This window comes from Lissotriton vulgaris, chromosome 4_1 (genome assembly GCF_964263255.1).
Source record: "Lissotriton vulgaris chromosome 4_1, aLisVul1.2, whole genome shotgun sequence".
Taxonomy (NCBI): domain Eukaryota; kingdom Metazoa; phylum Chordata; class Amphibia; order Caudata; family Salamandridae; genus Lissotriton; species Lissotriton vulgaris.
The window spans coordinates 603,208,522-603,232,250 of record NC_141691.1 but is presented as its reverse complement, the minus strand read 5'-3'; the positions used below and the strand labels follow the sequence as shown (position 1 = coordinate 603,232,250).

General features: G+C 44.1%; 1 protein-coding gene across 2 annotated transcripts in view; it reads left to right on the top strand.

Moving 5' to 3' along the window:
* Window positions 1–23,729, top strand: part of AOAH (acyloxyacyl hydrolase) — a 973,359-nt gene that overhangs the window by 686,083 nt on the left and 263,547 nt on the right. For both annotated transcript variants that reach the window (XM_086964832.1, XM_086964831.1), the window contains exon 14: window positions 21,985–22,021. In XM_086964832.1, coding sequence (XP_086820958.1) covers window positions 21,985–22,021 — 37 coding nt within the window. The remainder of the gene's footprint in view (window positions 1–21,984; window positions 22,022–23,729) is intronic.

The window sequence follows — 23,729 nt, the reverse complement described above, 5'->3', positions numbered from 1 at the left end:
AAGTAGACTACCTGGTGAACTGAGAACCTCACTGACTCACATAGGAAACCAGGTCTTATGAGCTGGGTTACTGCCTTAAGGTTGAGGAGCCTGTCCAAGGCAAGTGCATTGCTATGCTGCCAATTGGACTACAACATTTTTCTCAACATGACCATTATAACCTAAGGGTAAACAGTTTTCTTTGCAGATTGCCAGAAGAGCTCTCCCTCCCAGGACCTCAGCTGCCGGCAGGCATATTGTTGACCTTGACTTTTCCTGTATTGATCAGCCACCACCACAAACAAAAAGCACTGCATTGTCCTAACCACTCTTTTGCATGAAGAGTATTTAGACAAAATATTGGGAAACAAATATTGCATTACAAAACTATTGTGTCAGGAATATCGGGATTACGTAAATATCGTCGACAGGAATATCAAAAATAAAAATACAGTTTTAACTTTTGTTTTTAATTTCGTTGAAAAAAATATTGATGTAAAAAATGTTGTATTTAACATTGTTTGTCAGTTTTTCTATGTATATAATTTCTTGTAGTGTGTTTAATTGTATATGTTTGGTAATTTTTTTACTTGTGTTTTTAGTAAGATAAATTCTTTGTTATGAAATTGTTGAAATTAGCAATTTTCGTTGGAATTATGTTAAATTATGGATTTATATATATTCTTTGTAGCAGGATGTTGGTTTTTTAGGGGATAAGGGTGGACATTTTTTTAAAGAGTGTATATTTTAAAGTACAATTTAGGGTAAGAAAAGTTAATGATATGCAAATTATTATTTTCTAATTCTTTTTTTTACATTTTTAATTTAATATTCATGAAAAATATATATTAATGGTTTTAGTGTTAAATAATATTTTGTTTAAACATTTTTAAAAAATTACAATTTGCACAATAACAATAAACTTATTTTAATGAATTGAATAAATGTTTCAAAATGTATACATTTTCTGGAATATAATCTAATGTGAAATAAAAAATATATATAACTAAAATATTTAAAGATATATTAATTGTACAAAATGTGATCTAATGTATTTTTCCAGAAAGTTCAATTTAAAAAAAAGAATCAAAAAGCAAAAATAACAGAATTTAAAAATATTTTGATATACATTTCTTTAATGTAATTTGTTTTTGAAAGATATGTTCAAAAATAAACAAATTCATTTTCAATTTATTATTTCAAATATATATTTTAATGTTTACAATAACATTGGTTTAAAATATGATTTTAAGTTCCGTTTTTTAATTTAAATTATGATTTTTTTATGGTATAAAGTGTAGGACTGGTAGCAATTTTATTTTATTATTTTGTAATTTTAATCGATTTTTAAATATCTTGATTAAATATGTCTACAGCGACGGCTCGTGGAGGGAGTTACGGTGGGGCAGGAGGGTGGGGAGGGGGAGGGGCAGGGCAGAGGTTGCTAAAAACCGGCATATGGATAATTGCAGGTAAGTAAACAATTTAATTAATAAAACGAATTTCGTAGCTCGCACTGCATTGCATTTTGCGATGCAAGGCGCACTACGAAATTCGTTTTATTAGTTAAATTGTTTACTTACCTGCAATTATCCATATGCCGGTTTTTAGCAACCTCCGCCCTGCCCCTCCCCCTCCCCACCCTCCTGCCCCACCGTAACTCCCTCCACGAGCCGTCGCTGTATGTCTAAATATGTCTATGGTGCTGGATAGTTTAAATGTAATATTGAATTTTAAAGTTAAGAAATTGTGTCTGAGTATGGGGTATTTATTGTGTATATAAAATGTTTATTTTGTATGTTTGTAAGTTAGAAGTTTTTCTGTTGATGTGTATATGGGTCATTTTTGCTTTTTAATGTCTAACATCTTATTCAAGTGGTTTAGATTGGAGTGGGAATACTAAATGGTACCCCCTTGGCGTCCAACACCTTCCTCATTATGGTTAGACTGCAGTGGGAATAGTAAATATAAACCCTTTAGTGTTCAACACCTTCCTGCAATATGTTTAGGCTGGAATGGGAAAAGTAAATGTCATGCCTTTATTGTCCAACACCTTTCTCAATATGGTTAGACTGGAGGGGGAATAGTAAATATTATACCTTTGCCGTCCAACACCTGCCCCAATATGGTTAGATTGGAGTGGGAATAGTAAATGTCAACCCTTTAGTGTCCCACACCTTTCCCTATATGGTTAGTGTTACAGGACAATACAAGGAACCACGTAATGGATGCTCAATCAGAAGGTGTTTATTTAGAAAAAGTGTCCAGAGGTGGGTAACTCTAAGAATCCTTCACTCCTTTGTCCCCGGTTCTCTTCCTCTGTATCAATCCTTTCCTTATCGCTCCTCGTTGTTCTTTCGCTTTGTGGAATAGTCTGTCTTTGTTGTCCGTCTTTTTTCCAGTCTTCTTCTGTATCGAAGCATCCTCGGGCCACACAACAAAATGAATAAGTGTTGATTTCTTCACCAAACAGCCCAGGATGTGTGAATAAAGGGATGGATAGGGGTTCCATAGAATACAATGAAAGTTATCCAACCCAAAGCGATAGGATGTCAGTAAAAGGGATTTGGGCAGCAGAAACCAAGCCGGGTGGTTTTCCCTCCCTTGGACTTCCGAGCCCACATGCTCACTTCAGCCCGGGTTTCACTTTCACCCTTACGGGCTATAACCCATGATCAAAAGAAGACAAAATGTGCATAAACATTACTCTCTTTCCCTGAAAGAAGAGGCCCTACTCCCAAGGTCCCTGAGTTGCCCTCTACAGCCCCATGAGGTAAGCATGAGTAAAGAACCAGCTGCTCTCATAATGGCTGGTCGTCCCGGTTACTTGCCTGAGGCCGTAGCTCGATAATGAAGCCACAGCTACCTCATCCATTCGGCCTTCCCCTAAGATGGTCGGCACCGCCACTCTCCTTCATCTCTCTTCCTGACTGGTCTGGATCTCGTCCTCCATATTTAGATCCTCACTCAGGACTCTCAGCTCCAGTGTCGGCGTCTCCCCTTCCTCCAAGCCTACTGTCTACTCCCTCCTCCTTCTCTGAGGCCTCCTCCCGTACTTCCAAGGCTGAAAGTGGCCATTGGCCACACCCCATTGTGGACTTCAGGCAATCCCTCACGGTACCCCCGGGGTTCCTGGGGTTCTCCTCCGGGGGGCCCCTGTCACAGTTAGACTGAAGTGGTAATAGTAAATGTCACCCCTTTAGTGTCCAATGCCTACCCCAATATGGTTAGACTGGAGTTAGAATAGTACATGTCACCTCTTTAGTGTGCTACACCTTCCCCCAATATGGTTAGATCAAAGTGGGAATAGTGAACGTTACCCTTTTACTGTTCAACACCTTCCCTTATATGGTTAGGTTGGAGTGGAAATAGTCAATGCAACCCTTTTACTGTCCAACACCATCCCTAATATGATGAGATTGGAGTAGGAATTTTAAATGTCACCCCTTTAGTGTCCAACACCTTCCCCAATATGGTTAGACTGGAGTGAGAATAGTAAATTTCACCCCCTTAGTGTTCAACACTTTCCACAAATCAATTTAGATAGAAAGTGTTCAACACTTTCCACAAATCAGTTTAGATAGGAGTGGGAATAGTAAGGCCATGATTCTGACCGCAGCGTTGGCAGTTAGGAGAAAGATGACAATGCAGCGGCATCCTGACCGCCGTGTTTGAAGTTGACTGCCATGCCGGGTCCTGTTTATGGCCCGGATCTGCCTTGCTGCCGACGTTTTCATGGCGGGATCCCTGCCATGAATAGGTCGGCAGGGGGGGGGTGGCTAGCAGCCGATGAAGGTGGCTGCCTAAGCGGAGTGCTCCGCGATCCAGCCTGCAATAATCCTGATATACCGGACCTCGAGACCCCCACCATTGCTAGGGGAAACGGAGGCCCCCCTTCGGAGGTGACGATCGGGGGATAAGGAAACCGGGAAAGCCCACGGAGACAAGCTGGTGAGCTGACCTGTGCGCAGCGCAGAAGGACCCCAAAACGGCGCCCATGACAAGCAGACTTGACCCTGAGGCCCGGCGCGAGGGGAGCGATCAGGGGCAAGCGAGGCTCCACAAGATTGAAGGACCTGAGGTGGGGACAACCCGGAGACCCGCGCACACAGCCTGCCGAGGAGGAAAGGTGTCGGTGCTTTGAGGAACGGAAGGAAAAAGAGGCCCCTTCCCTAGAATCCAGGCCTGCGACACACGGAGGCACGGCGGTGCACAACAAAAGGAGAGAGCAGACCCGCGACTCGAATAGCCCTGAATGCTCCCACGATTAGACACGAAAGATCCGAATTGCATGAGAGCTGCGGCACACCGGCAGAGCCAAGAGCATTGCGGTCAGTACAATTGGAGGATTCAAGTGGAGAACAATAATAAGAGCGGGGAGCACTTGTTGGGGCCAGCGGTGCGATCCTGAGTGCGGAGGAGCAGCAAGGACCCCCAGAGGGACGGGGAAACAAGAGAGACAGGGTTGCCTGCAATCCCAGAGAACAACCCAGAAGGGAGGAAGGCTGGAATTAACGGAAGGCGCGCAGAGGTGCACAGTGCACAGAGAGCGTTTTGGAAATATAACCAGTGCCAAGAACAATATTTGCTGGGGCTCCAGCAGGAGACCTCTAGCCCCAGAACTGAATCCAAGATGGCGACCGTAGAACCCGTAAGCAGTGGGAACTGGAAGGCCACAAACTAAGAGAACAGAACAGTGGTAAGTGAGAGCCCGGGGAGACGGGCCCAGGTAGCGATTGCCCACACACAGCCACACCCGACAGTGATAGGTGCGGGACTTTCACTGATAGTGCCGCCCGGCGCCGGACACAGGGCCCTGCCAGACCGCTAACGGACAGAAGCAAAGGGCTTCGCCCGAGGAGGACAAAGACGAGGGATATCACTGAAAGTGCGAGTGATCAGCAATACCCACGGGGAGGGTTCAGTACCAATTGAACTGGGTGTACCTGGTGATGGGGAAGCCGAAAGGGAGCAAAAGCGGCACCCATCCACCAACGGAAGGGAGGTTACCCGACCACGAAGAGAAGGGAGAAACTGAGCAAGCACAGGACCCCCATCTGCAACAGCAGCTAGATAAAATCCTAGAGACAATAACGGACACCCGAACAGCGCTCCAGCAAGATATAGCGCGGTAGCCACGGGATTAGGCTTGCTGAGGGCCGATCATGGCAAGCTGGCCGACAGAGTCACGTCAATAGAGGGAGCACTGCAGGTCATCGAACCACTACAAAAGGACCTCAAAACTTTAATGAATGATGTACTAGAGCGTGTGGTTGCCTTAGAAAAGAGAGCGGAGGACGCAGAAGGGCGCAATCGCCGGAACAACATCCGAATAGTAGGACTTCCGGAGAAAATCGAAGGATCGGACATGGTACAGTATCTGGAGTCCTGGCTTACAACTGTGGTGGTGCCAGACGGGTTATCCACCTATTACACCTTGGAAAGGGCCCATAGAGTGCCGGCTGAAGAATAAAGTCCCATTGTACATGCTTCTGAAGAGAAGGAAGTAGACTACCTGGTGAACTGAGAACCTCACTGACTCACATAGGAAACCAGGTCTTATGAGCTGGGTTACTGCCTTAAGGTTGAGGAGCCTGTCCAAGGCAAGTGCATTGCTATGCTGCCAATTGGACTACAACATTTTTCTCAACATGACCATTATAACCTAAGGGTAAACAGTTTTCTTTGCAGATTGCCAGAAGAGCTCTCCCTCCCAGGACCTCAGCTGCCGGCAGGCATATTGTTGACCTTGACTTTTCCTGTATTGATCAGCCACCACCACAAACAAAAAGCACTGCATTGTCCTAACCACTCTTTTGCATGAAGAGTATTTAGACAAAATATTGGGAAACAAATATTGCATTACAAAACTATTGTGTCAGGAATATCGGGATTACGTAAATATCGTCGACAGGAATATCAAAAATAAAAATACAGTTTTAACTTTTGTTTTTAATTTCGTTGAAAAAAATATTGATGTAAAAAATGTTGTATTTAACATTGTTTGTCAGTTTTTCTATGTATATAATTTCTTGTAGTGTGTTTAATTGTATATTTTTGGTAATTTTTTTACTTGTGTTTTTAGTAAGATAAATTCTTTGTTATGAAATTGTTGAAATTAGCAATTTTCGTTGGAATTATGTTAAATTATGGATTTATATATATTCTTTGTAGCAGGATGTTGGTTTTTTAGGGGATAAGGGTGGACATTTTTTTAAAGAGTGTATATTTTAAAGTACAATTTAGGGTAAGAAAAGTTAATGATATGCAAATTATTATTTTCTAATTCTTTTTTTTACATTTTTAATTTAATATTCATGAAAAATATATATTAATGGTTTTAGTGTTAAATAATATTTTGTTTAAACATTTTTAAAAAATTACAATTTGCACAATAACAATAAACTTATTTTAATGAATTGAATAAATGTTTCAAAATGTATACATTTTCTGGAATATAAACCTAATGTGAAATAAAAAATATATATAACTAAAATATTTAAAGATATATTAATTGTACAAAATGTGATCTAATGTATTTTTCCAGAAAGTTCAATTTAAAAAAAAGAATCAAAAAGCAAAAATAACAGAATTTAAAAATATTTTGATATACATTTCTTTAATGTAATTTGTTTTTGAAATATATGTTCAAAAATAAACAAATTCATTTTCAATTTATTATTTCAAATATATATTTTAATGTTTACAATAACATTGGTTTAAAATATGATTTTAAGTTCCGTTTTTTAATTTAAATTATGATTTTTTTATGGTATAAAGTGTAGGACTGGTAGCAATTTTATTTTATTATTTTGTAATTTTAATCGATTTTTAAATATCTTGATTAAATATGTCTACAGCGACGGCTCGTGGAAGGAGTTACGGTGGGGCAGGAGGGTGGGGAGGGGGAGGGGCAGGGCAGAGGTTGCTAAAAACCGGCATATGGATAATTGCAGGTAAGTAAACAATTTAATTAATAAAACGAATTTCGTAGCTCGCACTGCATTGCATTTTGCGATGCAAGGCGCACTACGAAATTCGTTTTATTAGTTAAATTGTTTACTTACCTGCAATTATCCATATGCCGGTTTTTAGCAACCTCCGCCCTGCCCCTCCCCCTCCCCACCCTCCTGCCCCACCGTAACTCCCTCCACGAGCCGTCGCTGTATGTCTAAATATGTCTATGGTGCTGGATAGTTTAAATGTAATATTGAATTTTAAAGTTAAGAAATTGTGTCTGAGTATGGGGTATTTATTGTGTATATAAAATGTTTATTTTGTATGTTTGTAAGTTAGAAGTTTTTCTGTTGATGTGTATATGGGTCATTTTTGCTTTTTAATGTCTAACATCTTATTCAAGTGGTTTAGATTGGAGTGGGAATACTAAATGGTACCCCCTTGGCGTCCAACACCTTCCTCATTATGGTTAGACTGCAGTGGGAATAGTAAATATAAACCCTTTAGTGTTCAACACCTTCCTGCAATATGTTTAGGCTGGAATGGGAAAAGTAAATGTCATGCCTTTATTGTCCAACACCTTTCTCAATATGGTTAGACTGGAGGGGGAATAGTAAATATTATACCTTTGCCGTCCAACACCTGCCCCAATATGGTTAGATTGGAGTGGGAATAGTAAATGTCAACCCTTTAGTGTCCCACACCTTTCCCTATATGGTTAGTGTTACAGGACAATACAAGGAACCACGTAATGGATGCTCAATCAGAAGGTGTTTATTTAGAAAAAGTGTCCAGAGGTGGGTAACTCTAAGAATCCTTCACTCCTTTGTCCCCGGTTCTCTTCCTCTGTATCAATCCTTTCCTTATCGCTCCTCGTTGTTCTTTCGCTTTGTGGAATAGTCTGTCTTTGTTGTCCGTCTTTTTTCCAGTCTTCTTCTGTATCGAAGCATCCTCGGGCCACACAACAAAATGAATAAGTGTTGATTTCTTCACCAAACAGCCCAGGATGTGTGAATAAAGGGATGGATAGGGGTTCCATAGAATACAATGAAAGTTATCCAACCCAAAGCGATAGGATGTCAGTAAAAGGGATTTGGGCAGCAGAAACCAAGCCGGGTGGTTTTCCCTCCCTTGGACTTCCGAGCCCACATGCTCACTTCAGCCCGGGTTTCACTTTCACCCTTACGGGCTATAACCCATGATCAAAAGAAGACAAAATGTGCATAAACATTACTCTCTTTCCCTGAAAGAAGAGGCCCTACTCCCAAGGTCCCTGAGTTGCCCTCTACAGCCCCATGAGGTAAGCACGAGTAAAGAACCAGCTGCTCTCATAATGGCTGGTCGTCCCGGTTACTTGCCTGAGGCCGTAGCTCGATAATGAAGCCACAGCTACCTCATCCATTCGGCCTTCCCCTAAGATGGTCGGCACCGCCACCCTCCTTCATCTCTCTTCCTGACTGGTCTGGATCTCGTCCTCCATATTTAGATCCTCACTCAGGAATCTCAGCTCCAGTGTCGGCGTCTCCCCTTCCTCCAAGCCTACTGTCTACTCCCTCCTCCTTCTCTGAGGCCTCCTCCCGTACTTCCAAGGCTGAAAGTGGCCATTGGCCACACCCCATTGTGGACTTCAGGCAATCCCTCACGGTACCCCCGGGGTTCCTGGGGTTCTCCTCCGGGGGGCCCCTGTCACAGTTAGACTGGAGTGGTAATAGTAAATGTCACCCCTTTAGTGTGCTACACCTTCCCCCAATATGGTTAGATCAAAGTGGGAATAGTGAACGTTACCCTTTTACTGTTCAACACCTTCCCTTATATGGTTAGGTTGGAGTGGAAATAGTCAATGCAACCCTTTTACTGTCCAACACCATCCCTAATATGATGAGATTGGAGTAGGAATTTTAAATGTCACCCCTTTAGTGTCCAACACCTTCCTCAATATGGTTAGACTGGATTGAGAATAGTAAATTTCACCCCCTTAGTGTTCAACACTTTCCACAAATCAATTTAGATAGAAAGTGTTCAACACTTTCCACAAATCAGTTTAGATAGGAGTGGGAATAGTAAGGCCATGATTCTGACCGCAGCGTTGGCAGTTAGGAGAAAGATGACAATGCAGCGGCATCCTGACCGCCGTGTTTGAAGTTGACTGCCATGCCGGGTCCTGTTTATGGCCCGGATCTGCCTTGCTGCCGACGTTTTCATGGCGGGATCCCTGCCATAAATAGGTCGGCAGGGGGGCGTGGCTAGCAGCCGATGAAGGTGGCTGCCTAAGCGGAGAGCTCCGCGATCCAGCCTGCAATAATCCTGATATACCGGACCTCGAGACCCCCACCTTGCACACGGCGCTAGGGGAAACGGAGGCCCCCCTTCGGAGGTGACGATCGGGGGATAAGGAAACCGGGAAAGCCCACGGAGACGAGCTGGTGAGCTGACCTGTGCGCAGCGCAGAAGGACCCCAAAACGGCGCCCATGACAAGCAGACTGATGCCCTGAGACCCGGCGCGAGGGGAGCGATCAGGGGCAAGCGAGGCTCCACAAGATTGAAGGACCTGAGGTGGGGACAACCCGGAGACCCGCGCACACAGCCTGCGGAGGAGGAAAGGTGTCGGTGCTTTGAGGAACGGAAGGAAAAAGAGGCCCCTTCCCTAGAATCCAGGCCTGCGACACACGGAGGCACGGCGGTGCACAACAAAAGGAGAGAGCAGACCCGCGACTCGAATAGCCCTGAATGCTCCCACGATTAGACACGAAAGATCCGAATTGCATGAGAGCTGCGGCACACCGGCAGAGCCAAGAGCATTGCGGTCAGTACAATTGGAGGATTCAAGTGGAGAACAATAATAAGAGCGGGGAGCACTTGTTGGGGCCAGCGGTGCGATCCTGAGTGCGGAGGAGCAGCAAGGACCCCCAGAGGGACGGGGAAACAAGAGAGACAGGGTTGCCTGCAATCCCAGAGAACAACTCAGAAGGGAGGAAGGCTGGAATTAACGGAAGGCGCGCAGAGGTGCACAGTGCACAGAGAGCGTTTTGGAACCATAACCAGTGCCAAGAACAATATTTGCTGGGGCTCCAGCAGTAGACCTCTAGCCCCAGAACTGAATCCAAGATGGTGACCGTAGAACCCGTAAGCAGTGGGAACTGGAAGGCCACAAACTAAGAGAACAGAACAGTGGTAAGTGAGAGCCCGGGGAGACAGGCCCAGGTAGCGATTGCCCACACACAGCCACACCCGACAGTGATAGGTGCGGGACTTTCACTGATAGTGCCGCCCGGCGCCGGACACAGGGCCCTGCCAGACCGCTAACGGACAGAAGCAAAGGGCTTCGCCCGAGGAGGACGAAGACGAGGGATATCACTGAAAGTGCGAGTGGTCAGCAATACCCACGGGGATGGGTCAGTACCAATTGAACTGGGTGTACCTGGTGATGGGGAAGCCGAAAGGGAGCAAAAGCGGCACCCATCCACCAACGGAAGGGAGGTTACCCGACCACGAAGAGAAGGGAGAAACTGAGCAAGCACAGGACCCCCATCTGCAACAGCAGCTAGATAAAATCCTAGAGGTAATAACGGACACCCGAACAGCGCTCCAGCAAGATATAGCGCGGTAGCCACGGGATTAGGCTTGCTGAGGGCAGATCATGGCAAGCTGGCCGACAGAGTCACGTCAATAGAGGGAGCGCTGCAGGTCATCGAACCACTACAAAAGGACCTCAAAACTTTAATGAATGATGTACTAGAGCGTGTGGTTGCCTTAGAAAAGAGAGCGGAGGACGCAGAAGGGCGCAATTGCCGGAACAACATCCGAATAGTAGGACTTCCGGAGAAAATCGAAGGATCGGACATGGTACAGTATCTGGAGTCCTGGCTTACAACTGTGGTGGTGCCAGACGGGTTATCCACCTATTACACCTTGGAAAGGGCCCATAGAGTGCCGGCTGAAGAATAAAGTCCCATTGTACATGCTTCTGAAGAGAAGGAAGTAGACTACCTGGTGAACTGAGAACCTCACTGACTCACATAGGAAACCAGGTCTTATGAGCTGGGTTACTGCCTTAAGGTTGAGGAGCCTGTCCAAGGCAAGTGCATTGCTATGCTGCCAATTGGACTACAACATTTTGCTCAACATGACCATTATAACCTAAGGGTAAACCGTTTTCTTTGCAGATTGCCAGAAGAGCTCTCCCTCCCAGGACCTCAGCTGCCGGCAGGCATATTGTTGACCTTGACTTTTCCTGTATTGATCAGCCACCACCACAAACAAAAAGCACTGCATTGTCCTAACCACTCTTTTGCATGAAGAGTATTTAGACAAAATATTGGGAAACAAATATTGCATTACAAAACTATTGTGTCAGGAATATCGGGATTACGTAAATATCGTCGACAGGAATATCAAAAATAAAAATACAGTTTTAACTTTTGTTTTTAATTTCGTTGAAAAAAATATTGATGTAAAAAATGTTGTATTTAACATTGTTTGTCAGTTTTTCTATGTATATAATTTCTTGTAGTGAGTTTAATTGTATATGTTTGGTAATTTTTTTACTTGTGTTTTTAGTAAGATAAATTCTTTGTTATGAAATTGTTGAAATTAGCAATTTTCGTTGGAATTATGTTAAATTATGGATTTATATATATTCTTTGTAGCAGGATGTTGGTTTTTTAGGGGATAAGGGTGGTAAGTTTTTTAAAGAGTGTATATTTTAAAGTACAATTTAGGGTAAGAAAAGTTAATGATATGCAAATTATTATTTTCTAATTCTTTTTTTTACATTTTTAATTTAATATTCATGAAAAATATATATTAATGGTTTTAGTGTTAAATAATATTTTGTTTAAACATTTTTAAAAATTTACAATTTGCACAATAACAATAAACTTATTTTAATGAATTGAATAAATGTTTCAAAATGTATACATTTTCTGGAATATAATCTAATGTGAAATAAAAAATATATATAACTAAAATATTTAAAGATATATTAATTGTACAAAATGTAATCTAATGTATTTTTCCAGAAAGTTCAATTTAAAAAAAAGAATCAAAAAGCAAAAATAACAGAATTTAAAAATATTTTGATATACATTTTTTTTAATGTAATTTGTTTTTGAAATATATGTTCAAAAATAAACAAATTCATTTTCAATTTATTTCAAATATATATTTTAATGTTTACAATAAAATTGGTTTAAAATATGATTTTAAGTTCTGTTTTTTAATTTAAATTATGATTTTTTTATGGTATAAAGTGTAGGACTGGTAGCAATTTTATTTTATTAATTTGTAATTTTAATCGATTTTTAAATATCTTCATTAAATATGTCTATATATGCCTATGGTTCTGGATAGTTTAAATGTAATATTGAATTTAAAAGTTAAGAAATTGTGTCTGAGTATGGGGTATTTATTGTGTATATAAAATGTTTATTTTGTATGTTTGTAAGTTAGAAGTTTTTCTGTTGATGTGTATATGGGTCATTTTTGCTTTTTAATGTCTAACATCTTATTCAAGTGGTTTAGATTGGAGTGGGAATACTAAATGGTACCCCCTTGGCGTCCAACACCTTCCTCAATATGGTTAGACTGCAATGGGAATAGTAAATATAAACCCTTTAGTGTTCAACACCTTCCTGCAATATGTTTAGGCTGGAATGGGAAAAGTAAATGTCATCCCTTTATTGTCCAACACCTTTCTCAATATGGTTAGACTGGAGGGGGAATAGTAAATATTATACCTTTGCCGTCCAACACCTGCCCCAATATGGTTAGATTGGAGTGGGAATAGTAAATGTCAACCCTTCAGTGTCCCACACCTTTCCCTATATGGTTAGTGTTACAGGACAATACAAGGAACCACGTAATGGATGCTCAATCAGAAGGTGTTTATTTAGAAAAAGTGTCTAGAGGTGGGTAACTCTAGGAATCCTTCACTCCTTTGTCCCCGGTTCTCTTCCTCTGTATCAATCCTTTCCTTATCGCTCCTCGTTGTTCTTTTGCTTTGTGGAATAGTCTGTCTTTGTTGTCCGTCTTTTTTTCAGTCTTCTTCTGTATCGAAGCATCCTCGGGCCACACAACAAAATGAATAAGTGTTGATTTCTTCACCAAACACCCCAGGATGTGTGAATAAAGGGATGGATAGGGGTTCCATAGAATACAATGAAAGTTATCCAACCCAAAGCGATAGGATGTCAGTAAAAGGGATTTGGACAGAAGAAACCAAGCCGGGTGGTTTTCCCTCCCTTGGACTTCCGAGCCCACATGCTCACTTCAGCCCGGGTTTCACTTTCACCCTTACGGGCTATAACCCATGATCAAAAGAAGACAAAATGTGCATAAACATTACTCTCTTTCCCTGAAAGAAGAGGCCCTACTCCCAAGGTCCCTGAGTTGCCCTCTACAGCCCCATGAGGTAAGCACGAGTAAAGAACCAGCTGCTCTCATAATGGCTGGTCATCCCGGTTACTTGCCTGAGGCCGTAGCTCGATAATGAAGCCACAGCTACCTCATCCATTTGGCCTTCCCCTTAGATGGTCGGCACCGCCACCCTCCTTCATCTCTCTTCCTGACTGGTCTGGATCTCGTCCTCCATATTTAGATCCTCACTCAGGACTCTCAGCTCCAGTGTCGGCGTCTCCCCTTCCTCCAAGCCTACTGTCTACTCCCTCCTCCTTCTCTGAGGCCTCCTCCCGTACTTCCAAGGCTGAAAGTGGCCATTGTCCACACCCCATTGTGGACTTCAGGCAATCCCTCACGGTACCCCCGGGGTTCCTGGGGCTCTCCTCTGGGGGCCCCCTGTCACAGTTAGACTGGAGTGGTAATAGTAAATGTCACCCCTTCAGTGTCCAATGCCTTCCCCAATATGGTTAGACTGGAGTTAGAATAGTACATGTCACCTCTTTAGTGTGCTACACCTTCCCCCAATATGGTTAGATCAGAGTGGGAATAGTGAACGTTACCCTTTTACTGTTTAACACCTTCCCTTATATGGTTAGGTTGGAGTGGAAATAGTCAATGCAACCCTTTTACTGTCCAACCCCATCCCTAATATGATGAGATCGGAGTAGGAATTTTAAATGTCACCCCTTTAGTGTCCAACACCTTCCCCAATATGGTTAGACTGGAGTGAGAATAGTAAATTTCACCCCCTTAGTGTTCAACACTTTCCACAAATCAATTTAGATAGAAAGTGTTCAACACTTTCCACAAATCAGTTTAGATAGGAGTGGGAATAGTAAGGCCATGATTCTGACCGCAGCGTTGGCAGTTAGGAGAAAGATGACAATGCAGCGGCATCCTGACCGCCGTGTTTGAAGTTGACTGCCATGCCGGGTTCTGTTTATGGCCCGGATCTGCCTTGCTGCCGACGTTTTCATGGCGGGGTCCCTGCCATGAATAGGTCGGCAGGGGGGCGTGGCTAGCAGCCGATGAAGTTGGCTGCCTAAGCGGAGAGCTCCACGATCCAGCCTGCAATAATCCTGAAATACCGGACCTCGAGACCCCCACCTTGCACACGGCGCTAGGGGAAACGGAGGCCCCCCTTCGGAGGTGACGATTGGGGGATAAGGAAACCGGGAAATCCCATGGAGACGAGCTGGTGAGCTGACCTGTGCGCAGCGTAGAAGGACCCCAAAACGGCGCCCATGACAAGCGGACTGATGCCCTGAGACCCCGCGCGAGGGGAGCGATCAGGGGCGAGCGAGGCTCCACAAGATTGAAGGACCTGAGGTGGGGACAACTCGGAGACCCGCGCACACAGCCTGCGGAGGTGGAAAGGTGTCGGTGCTTTGAGGAACAGAAGGAAAAAGAGGCCCCTTCCCTAGAATCCAGGCCTGCGACGCACGGAGGCACGGCGGTGCACAACAAAAGGAGAGAGCAGACCCACGACTCGAATAGCCCTGAATGCTCCCACGATTAGACACGAAAGATCCGAATTGCACGAGAGCTGCGGCACACCGGCAGAGCCAAGAGCATTGCGGTCAGTACAATTGGAGGATTCAAGTGGAGAACAATAATAAGAGCGGGGAGCGCTTGTTGGGGCCAGCGGTGCGATCCTGAGTGAGGAGGAGCAGCATGGACACCCGGAGGGACGGGGAAACAAGAGAGACAGGGTTGCCTGCAATCCCAGAGAACAATCCAGAAGGGAGGGTGGCTGGAATTAACGGAAGGCGCGCAGAGGTGCACAGTGCACAGAGAGCGTTTTGGAACCATAACCAGTGCCAAGAACAATATTTGCTGGGGCTCCAGCAGTAGGCCTCTAGCCCCAGAACTGAATCCAAGATGGCGACCGTAGAACCCGCCAGCAGTGGGAACTGGAAGGCCACAAACTAAGAGAACAGAACAGTGGTAAGTGAGAGCCAGGGGAGGCGGGCCCAGGTAGCGATTGCCCACCACAGCCACACCCGACGGTGATAGGTGCGGGACTTTCACTGATAGTGCCGCCCGGCGCCGGACACAGGTCCCTGCCAGACCGCTAACGGACAGAAGCAAAGGGCTTCGCCCGAGGAGGACGAAGATGAGGGATATCACTGAAAGTGCGATTGATCAGCAATACCCACGGGGAGGGGTCAGTACCAATTGAACTGGGTGTACCTGGCAATCGGGAAGCCGAAAGGGAGCAAAGGCGGCACCCATCCACCAACGGAAGGGAGGTTACCCGACCACGAAGAGAAGGGAGAAACTGAGCAAGCACAGGACCCTTATCTGCAACAGCAGCTAGATAAAATCCTAGAGGCAATAACAGACACCCGAACAGCGCTCCAGCAAGATATAGCGCAGGTAGCCACGGGATTAGGCTTGCTGAGGGCCGATCATGGCAAGCTGGCCGACAGAGTCACGTCAATAGAGGGAGAGCTGCAGGTCATCGAACCACTACAAAAGGACCTAAAAACTTTAATGAATGATGTACTAGAGCGCGTGGTTGCCTTAGAAAAGAGAGCGGAGGACACAGAAGGGCGCAATCGCCGGAACAACATCCGAATAGTAGGACTTCCGGAGAAAATCGAAGGATCGGACATGGTACAGTATCTGGAGTCCTGGCTTACAACTGTGGTGGTGCCAGAGGGGCTATCCACCTTTTACACCTTGGAAAGGGCCCACAGAGTGCCGGCCAGGCCCTCCCCCCCCAGGTGCGACCCCCGCGACCAGTGGTGGCTCGGCTGTTACATTTTCGAGACCGGGATGTGGTCCTTCAGAAGGCGCGAACGGATGGCCCCTACCAAGTGGAGAACAGCCGGGTCAACATATTCCCAGACTACACCTATGAAACCCAGCGCCGTTGCGCCTCCTTCTTGGCCATCAAAAGGGAGCTGCATAACGAGGGGTTGCAATACTCACTCCTCTTTCCGGCTATGTTGAGGATCATTGTGGATGGCAAAACGATCTTCTTCGATACCCCAGAGGACGTCTGTGCTTGGTTAGAATTGTATAGAGCGGGAAGGGATGACACTGAGCGGAGAGTACAGACGGTCGCAGCAGGACTCCAAGCGCGGAAATCGAGACGACTTTGCAACCGACAACTGGGTTTGAGGAGACCCTCTTCTTCACAGACAGAAGCAGAGCAGTGAGATGTATTAGCAGCCGTGTCCACGTTGTCTAATGCGCAGGGGCCCCCATCACTGGATGGTACAGAGTCGGAAAAAGACAATGTTGGCTCTGACACTGAACACTCAGAGGCGGGCAGCGATCTATTACTGAAGGTCACACCTAAGACGGCCGACGGGATGCTGGATGAGGGGTAGCTGGGCTTGGGGGGCCGGCTGCACTGTGCAGTGATCGCCATGATGGACTTCCTGTGGTGAGGACACAAGAAGGTAGTCGATTAACCGAATGCTGTTGTGAGGGCAAGGGGACTCTTGAAGGCGCTAGTTCCAAGGGGCTCAGCGGATTACTTAGGATTGTGAAAGTAAGGCAGCTACCGTCTGGCGTGCACCTCCCCTCCATTGCCCTTAAGGCTTGCCCACAGTGTCTACTGCTGGGTTTAGAAGAGTGTTGAATTCTGTTATAGTTTGGATGGGAACAAGGTGGTTGTTGTTAGGTCCTGTTCTTGGGTGGGTGGGGGGGAATGGGGAATTCTGGGATAGGTTGTGGAAAGTGAGGCATGGACACACAGGCAGGGTCAGGTTTAGTGTTGTACAGGCCCGAGTTGGAGAATGGGTGACACCTCTGACTTAAGATGTATAACCTGGAATGTGAGAGGGCTTCACACCATGACACAGCAGCACAAAATTCATGAATACTTAGTACGTAGGGGGGTACACATAGCGCTACTCCAAGAAACTCATCTGACGAGAGCTGAGGGAATGGCATTGCAGTGGAGATGGAGGGGCCAAATCTATAACACTACATACTCAGCGTATGCTAGAGGAGCTTTAATCTGGGTGAGGGCAGGAGTCCCATTTCAGTTAACTAGTCAGATGATCGACCTCAAAGGAAGATTTGTAGCCATCAAAGGGAAACTTAGAGGCAGGGACATAGTCCTATGTAGTATACATGCACCCATTGTTGACCAGCAGGGCTTTCTAACATGGCTATCGGGATGTCTGGCGCACTACCTAGTGGAACCACTGGTGCTGGGAGGCGACTTCAATTCCATTACGGACGTGTCTCTGGATAGGTCTCATCCCCCATTGACCGACTCACCGATGCACAGACTATCCAAGGGCAGGCTAGATTGGCAAACGAGGTGGGACCTAATAGACGTATGGCACAGGCAACACCCGCTGGATAGGGACTACTCATTTTACTCTGGAATGCATGACCTATATGTCAGACTGGATGCGGTGCTGTGCTCCCCAACGGTACTGCCGGCCGTAGTACAGTCTGAATACTTGACCAGTACGATCTCGGACCATAATCCTGTGGAGCTCACATTGCATTGGATGACTGGAACCTCGTGCATACCAACCTGGAGGCTGCACCCAGAGACGTTAGATGACCCGGTTTTCTCTGAGGCGCTGAAAGAAGGAATCAACCACTATTTCGAGGAGAACGCTAACTCAACAACATCGAGGGCGACCGAGTGAGACGCCTTCAAGGTGGTCATGAGGGGGATTTGTATAGGGAAGCATGCAGGAGTACGCAAAGTGTTATTAAACGACTTGACTATAGCAGGCAATAAACTACGGAAAAAAATTCTAGAAAAAAAATGGCACCACCTCCATTCTCCGCCACTTTCACCACCACCACGAAATCCAGGATAAGGGCGGTGGCGGTGGTCTTTGGTTGATCCGACATCCAGGGTTGGACAGCTGAGGACGCGGAGGTCAGACCACCACCACTGGTATGGGGGTCTTGGGACCTCTGTACTCCTAATTAGGCCCTATGTGACACTTATTTTAAAAATGGGCTATGTTGGTGTGTTATTTTTTTTTATTCTTTGTTTTAATTGTATTTCTATGTAGTAGATTTAATTTGTTTTATTTTATTAATATTGTTGCTGTTTAAAATGATAATAAAAATACAATTACTTGTATGTTTGTGGGTAATAAAATCATTAACTCCATTTTTTACAGAATAAAGACATGTAACACATTGTTCTTATTTTATTTATGGTAAGACAAACAAGGATAAAGAAGGCAAAACGTTTGGGAATAACCCTGCGAAACGGGCCAGGTCCAACTATCTTAAAGCTGACACACTAATGGATTTTTTTCCGAGTTTTACCATCATACCGAAAGAGGCAAATTGGAGAATTGGCATTAGAACGGGGTTCTACTGCTTTCTACCTCATGCACAAGTTCCACTCTTGTGACCGTAGAGCCCGCATGTTTTACCATTCAAATCACCATGATGCGACTATCAGCTGCCTGATGTGGTGTACAAATGTAATAATAAATGTTCACTTCACCTACCTGCAACCTATGCAATCCCAAAGGCTCAGAGAAAATGTTCAATAAAATGATTTCCAAATATATTGGCTCGTATGGCCAGAGTTCATTGTATTTACTATTTTTCATTGGCTGATCCAGGTAAATTGAACCATATTGATTGAACACTTTTTATCTGGTTAGTCAAGACGTCCATTTCTATAAGCAACCTAAAACGACTCACCTGTCATTATCGAAAGAGCACTTTGAATATCCCTTTTATCTGCCTACTCTACAAAGAATGGTACATTTCCCCAGGAAGCTAATGAATGAAAGTGAATGTTTTTTTCTCGGGTCCAAGGTCCAAATTGATCTGCTTGAATTACAGGGTTTTGAGTAAGTGGCGGACTGTCATTCACGGAGTTTTGTTCCATTGAAGGAATATTTTTAATATTTAATATTTTAGAGGAAGCCAGAAAAGTCCAACATGGTAGGCGACGTCATAAAGCATGCTGGCCCCCGTTCACAGAGAGCCATAGCCTTCCCCTCCAAAGGACAGAGTATAGGTTATGTATGCGCAGGGGCGGCTGGTGACATTTGAAAGTGGTGAGGCGTAAACTAATTTGCATATTGCACCGCAGCGAGCGAGCCCGAACCACCTTGCATCCATCCATACATCATTCATGCATCCACCCATCCATCCACCCACCCACCCATCCTGCATCCATACATCATTGATTTATGCATCCACCCATCATGCATGCATCCATGCATCCATCCATACATCATTCATGCATCCACCCATCCATCCACCCACCCACCCATCCTGCATCCATACATCATTCATTCATGCATCCACCCATCCATCCATGCATCCATGCATCCATCCATACATCATTCATGCATCCACCCATCTAACCTGCATCCATCATTCATGCATCCATCCACCCATCATGCATGCATCCATCCATGCACCCATCCACCCACCCATCCACATAGTGACAGCATTAATGGCCTCAATTAGATCTCAAATAATCCCTGCGTCCTGTTGTCCAAACACCTCCACATGTCAATTCTTACCCACCAAGGGTTCAATCTAGCGTTGGAACTGTTTTATTTTCAATAGCTATTCCCATAGTGTTAGTAAAATGAGCTTCAACAAAATTACCAGAAGCCCCAGATTCAATCATTGGCTGAATCTTAATATTTGCTCTTTCTGCAAACTAACTCTATAAACAAAAACAAATGCCGCTGTGCTTTTTGCACTATTTGGGTCAAGAAGATCCAAGACACTACATAAAGAGAACTTGAAAGTGTGGCCTCAATCATTAATAGGTCTTCTCTTTTTCCACGTACTGACTTTCACTTGTATAACTTTTAATTTGGATTTCAGGTTTCATGGGACAGTCTTTTAAAAAGTGGATGATTTTACTACAATACATGTAAAGTTTCGTTTTTCATCTTTTTGCCCTATCGTCTTTATCAACAGCACCCCGTGTACATTGGCTCTGGAAATGAAGGAGTCTTAACAAACAGAGGCCGCAGTACGAGGTAGGGAGAGAGCTCTGCCCCCCCAGACAGGGTGTTATGTATCCGGGCTATGTATTGACCAGCCAGGATTGGCTGGGGGGGCACTATGAGTGCTCGCCCAGTCGCCCTGTGCAACCCCGGGGGCTGTGGCCCGCCCCAAATTCACAGGGAAACAATCTGCGCATGCGCCGGCATGTTTGTGCCCAAAACCCACTTGCGCAGCTGCAGCAGGCCCATCCTCTCCGAACCCCCCCCCCCCCCCCCCCCCCCACGCCCCAATGAATGCACCGCGCCTGTGTATGCGTAAATCCTTTCAGCATAGCTTGACCACACTGTTAGGGTTTATGCAGGTACAACCCAGGCCACAGTTTGCAAGGAATTCAAGTCTCCCCTGTGAAGAAGTGGGGGCCCATAAGAAGTCTCTGGGGCTCTCAGTGCACCATTCCTGAAATTTGCTAAATATACATGGTTGGAGCACATTCAGCTCGTCTCTTGAAAGTAGTAGCCCCTCTTCCTGCATCCGTAATGGGGAAAAGGCAAAGGGGCGACCCTCATTTTCATGATGTGTGCCCCACATAAAAGAAGGAGCGCTCACTTTTGAATACGCAGCTGCAGCAACAGTGGACATGCCTTTCCGGAAAATGGGGGGGTTTGGCTGGATTTTCTTGGATATCCTTGTTGGATGTTTTAATAGGCGAGGACAAATGTACGACTTCTCAACTGTATAGATGTTTGAGTGAGGGGACCCCAGATGACCTTGACAAACATAATTCTAAGAGGCATAAGAAGCTTGGCTTTGAGAATCTCAGTTTTTTAAAATCCTTGAAATTAGGTCGATCAGTGCTTTGCTCATCTAGTTTACAGCATTATAAAACGATTTTTGATTTGTATTTTACTCCGTCTAAAATTGTTAAACGGGGAGGGGGGAGTCGCTGGGATACATTGTCCTCGGTGTCATGAATAAAGGACGGATGTGGTTCATATGTTTTGTTCTTGCCCTTGCCTAGATGCACTTAGAACTGATATTGCACTATTTTTAGGGTAGTTCCTTAATTTAAATGTTTTCATGACCCCACAAAATATTCGGCTTGGGGTATTTGAGTCAGGATTGGGGACCAAGGCTCAGTAAATATTCATGGCGATGGCATTTAGCCGGCTATGCACAGCTTCAGCTTGGTTGGATCCCCAACCCCCATCATTCCAGCAATAGCAGGGGCGCTTTCTCTATATTTATAATCTGGAAACGGCACTTTATGAGAGCTAGGGAAAGAAAGCAAAAGCCCTGTCGAACTGGATGCAGTCTTATAAATATTTTGGGGATGAATTTTAAGATTGGTTTGATATTTGTCTAAATTTGTGTTACACACTGTTGGACACTGCTGAATGTTGTTTGGCTTAACTATGGATTTAATGCTATTTATTGTAATTATCAACATTCTCAATCTTAAACAGGATTAATTTGGAATGGACTTGAATTTGTATTTATGCTTAACTGATGGATTTTTTGTCAATCAGTGTATATGTATAAACCTGTAGCCCGGGCTGTGATTATAGTAAAAGGGTAAAAAGCTTCAATACATTTTTTTTTTAATTTAAAGGTAGGTGTAGTGCCTATTTTGTAAAAAATATTCCCATATCTAAATTACAAATAATTTTAAAACGTTGTCTTAAATGTTAATTATTTTAAAAAAGTACTTTGTCCTGATTTTTCAGGTGGTGCGTCTGAAAACCTGCTGGATTTCATGAAAAGGTACGTTTGTATTAGGTCAGATGAGAAAGTGTTTAAAGGGCACATAAGTATTGTACAATTATAAAGGGCACAGAAGTATTGTACAATGTGGAGAGAACAGCATCAGTAATGTGTCAGTCGGGTACAACTATTAGAAGTGCCAATTGATCTGACATTTCAATAAGCCAGAAACGTGCTTGTTACAGCACAGTAAGTTCTAACCTGGCAGCGAACAGGGTCACCTCCTGCCTTTTGATGTAAGCTGCAATCTCCATTGTATAGGAGTTATTTTTAGAGGAGCCAGGAGTAAGCAAGGCTGTCAGTGCCCAACTCGCCCTCTCTGCTGCCTGCCAGGAAGACAGAGGTAAATTTGGACCCGTTGTTTTGTAGGAGCAGAAATTGAGCAAAACAAGAAGCACTGGCTCTATCACATTTGCTGATCGTAGTAGTTGATCAGAGCAATTGTCTTTTTTCAGCTTATAAAAAAGGATACAATTAAAACATATAGCCTAAAAGATAAAAACTGGTCCTTTAAAATACAAACATATCAATATATGCCCAATACAATTTAGATATCAAATCCAGTAACAATTATAAAACACTGATTAGCCCGCTGACCTCGCCCACAGTCAGTCTGATGTAGACAAATACAAGGCCATTTTCTTTGGCTGTTATCATTATAAGAAGCAAGATATTAAGTTCCTAGCTAAAGCCAGACAACCATCTGTGCAAATACGCAGACGAGGTCATGTCAAGCTTGTCCTTCTCAATGTCATCTAGAGTTGTAGATTAAACGAAAAAAACATAAAAATGACCGCTTTCTTCAAAGATATTTAGTGCAAAACGACAGTAAATACAAGTTAAATCCTGTTCTTCCTACTGTCAAATACACAAGTGAATTTAGCACTACACAAGGCTTGACTAGTACCTATTTAGTTTTGATAACAATAAAAAGGGTTGCAGGCAAGTAATCTGGTTTGACTTGGTCACGAATAATGAATCATTGTCTCCACAGGGCAAATTTCAAAGAGTCTAGTGTCCTAGTTAATTCAGGGAAGGGGCTGCCAAACAGCATTCCTCGCCCTGTTGTTCCCTGCCATTGCCAAATATGTTTTGCTACATTGTTCTCAGAGTGTTTGCTGATTTGCTCGGTTTCGTTGCATGAAGTGACGCTGGTACGTCAGCCATACCTTGAGTAATAAGGGTTTTCTGGTAATAACCTCTCCCTGTATATGCTCTGTCAGAAATGTCAGCCTCTGAGTTTGTTAGTAGTCCTTTCACTTCCCTATCAAGGGCTAACAAGTAGAAAGCACATTTTGGACAAGGCCTCTTTGATAATCCTATATGTGCATCATACCTGTTTTACTACCGTGAAGTATTTTAGACTATTCAAAAAACACTTCCGGCCATGACCCTTAGAGCAACATGGTTCTGTATGTTAATCCAGGCTGACAGTTGTGATAATTATTATTATTGTTATTATTACCTTCCACTTCTGACTTTTTATGGTAGCAGACAGTTTGCTAAAGACATCTTGGGAACTTTCAGAAAGTTGCCGTAGGACTCCATTCCTCCCATTGATTACCGTTGGCTTTGCAACTCACATTTCATGGCTTTCTATTTCTCAGTTTGTCATTCACATTTGACAACGTTATGTTAACTGTATATCTTCCACAAACTCCCATTCTTTAAATAGGCGTTTAAACCTTGTTCTCATTATGTCACGTTT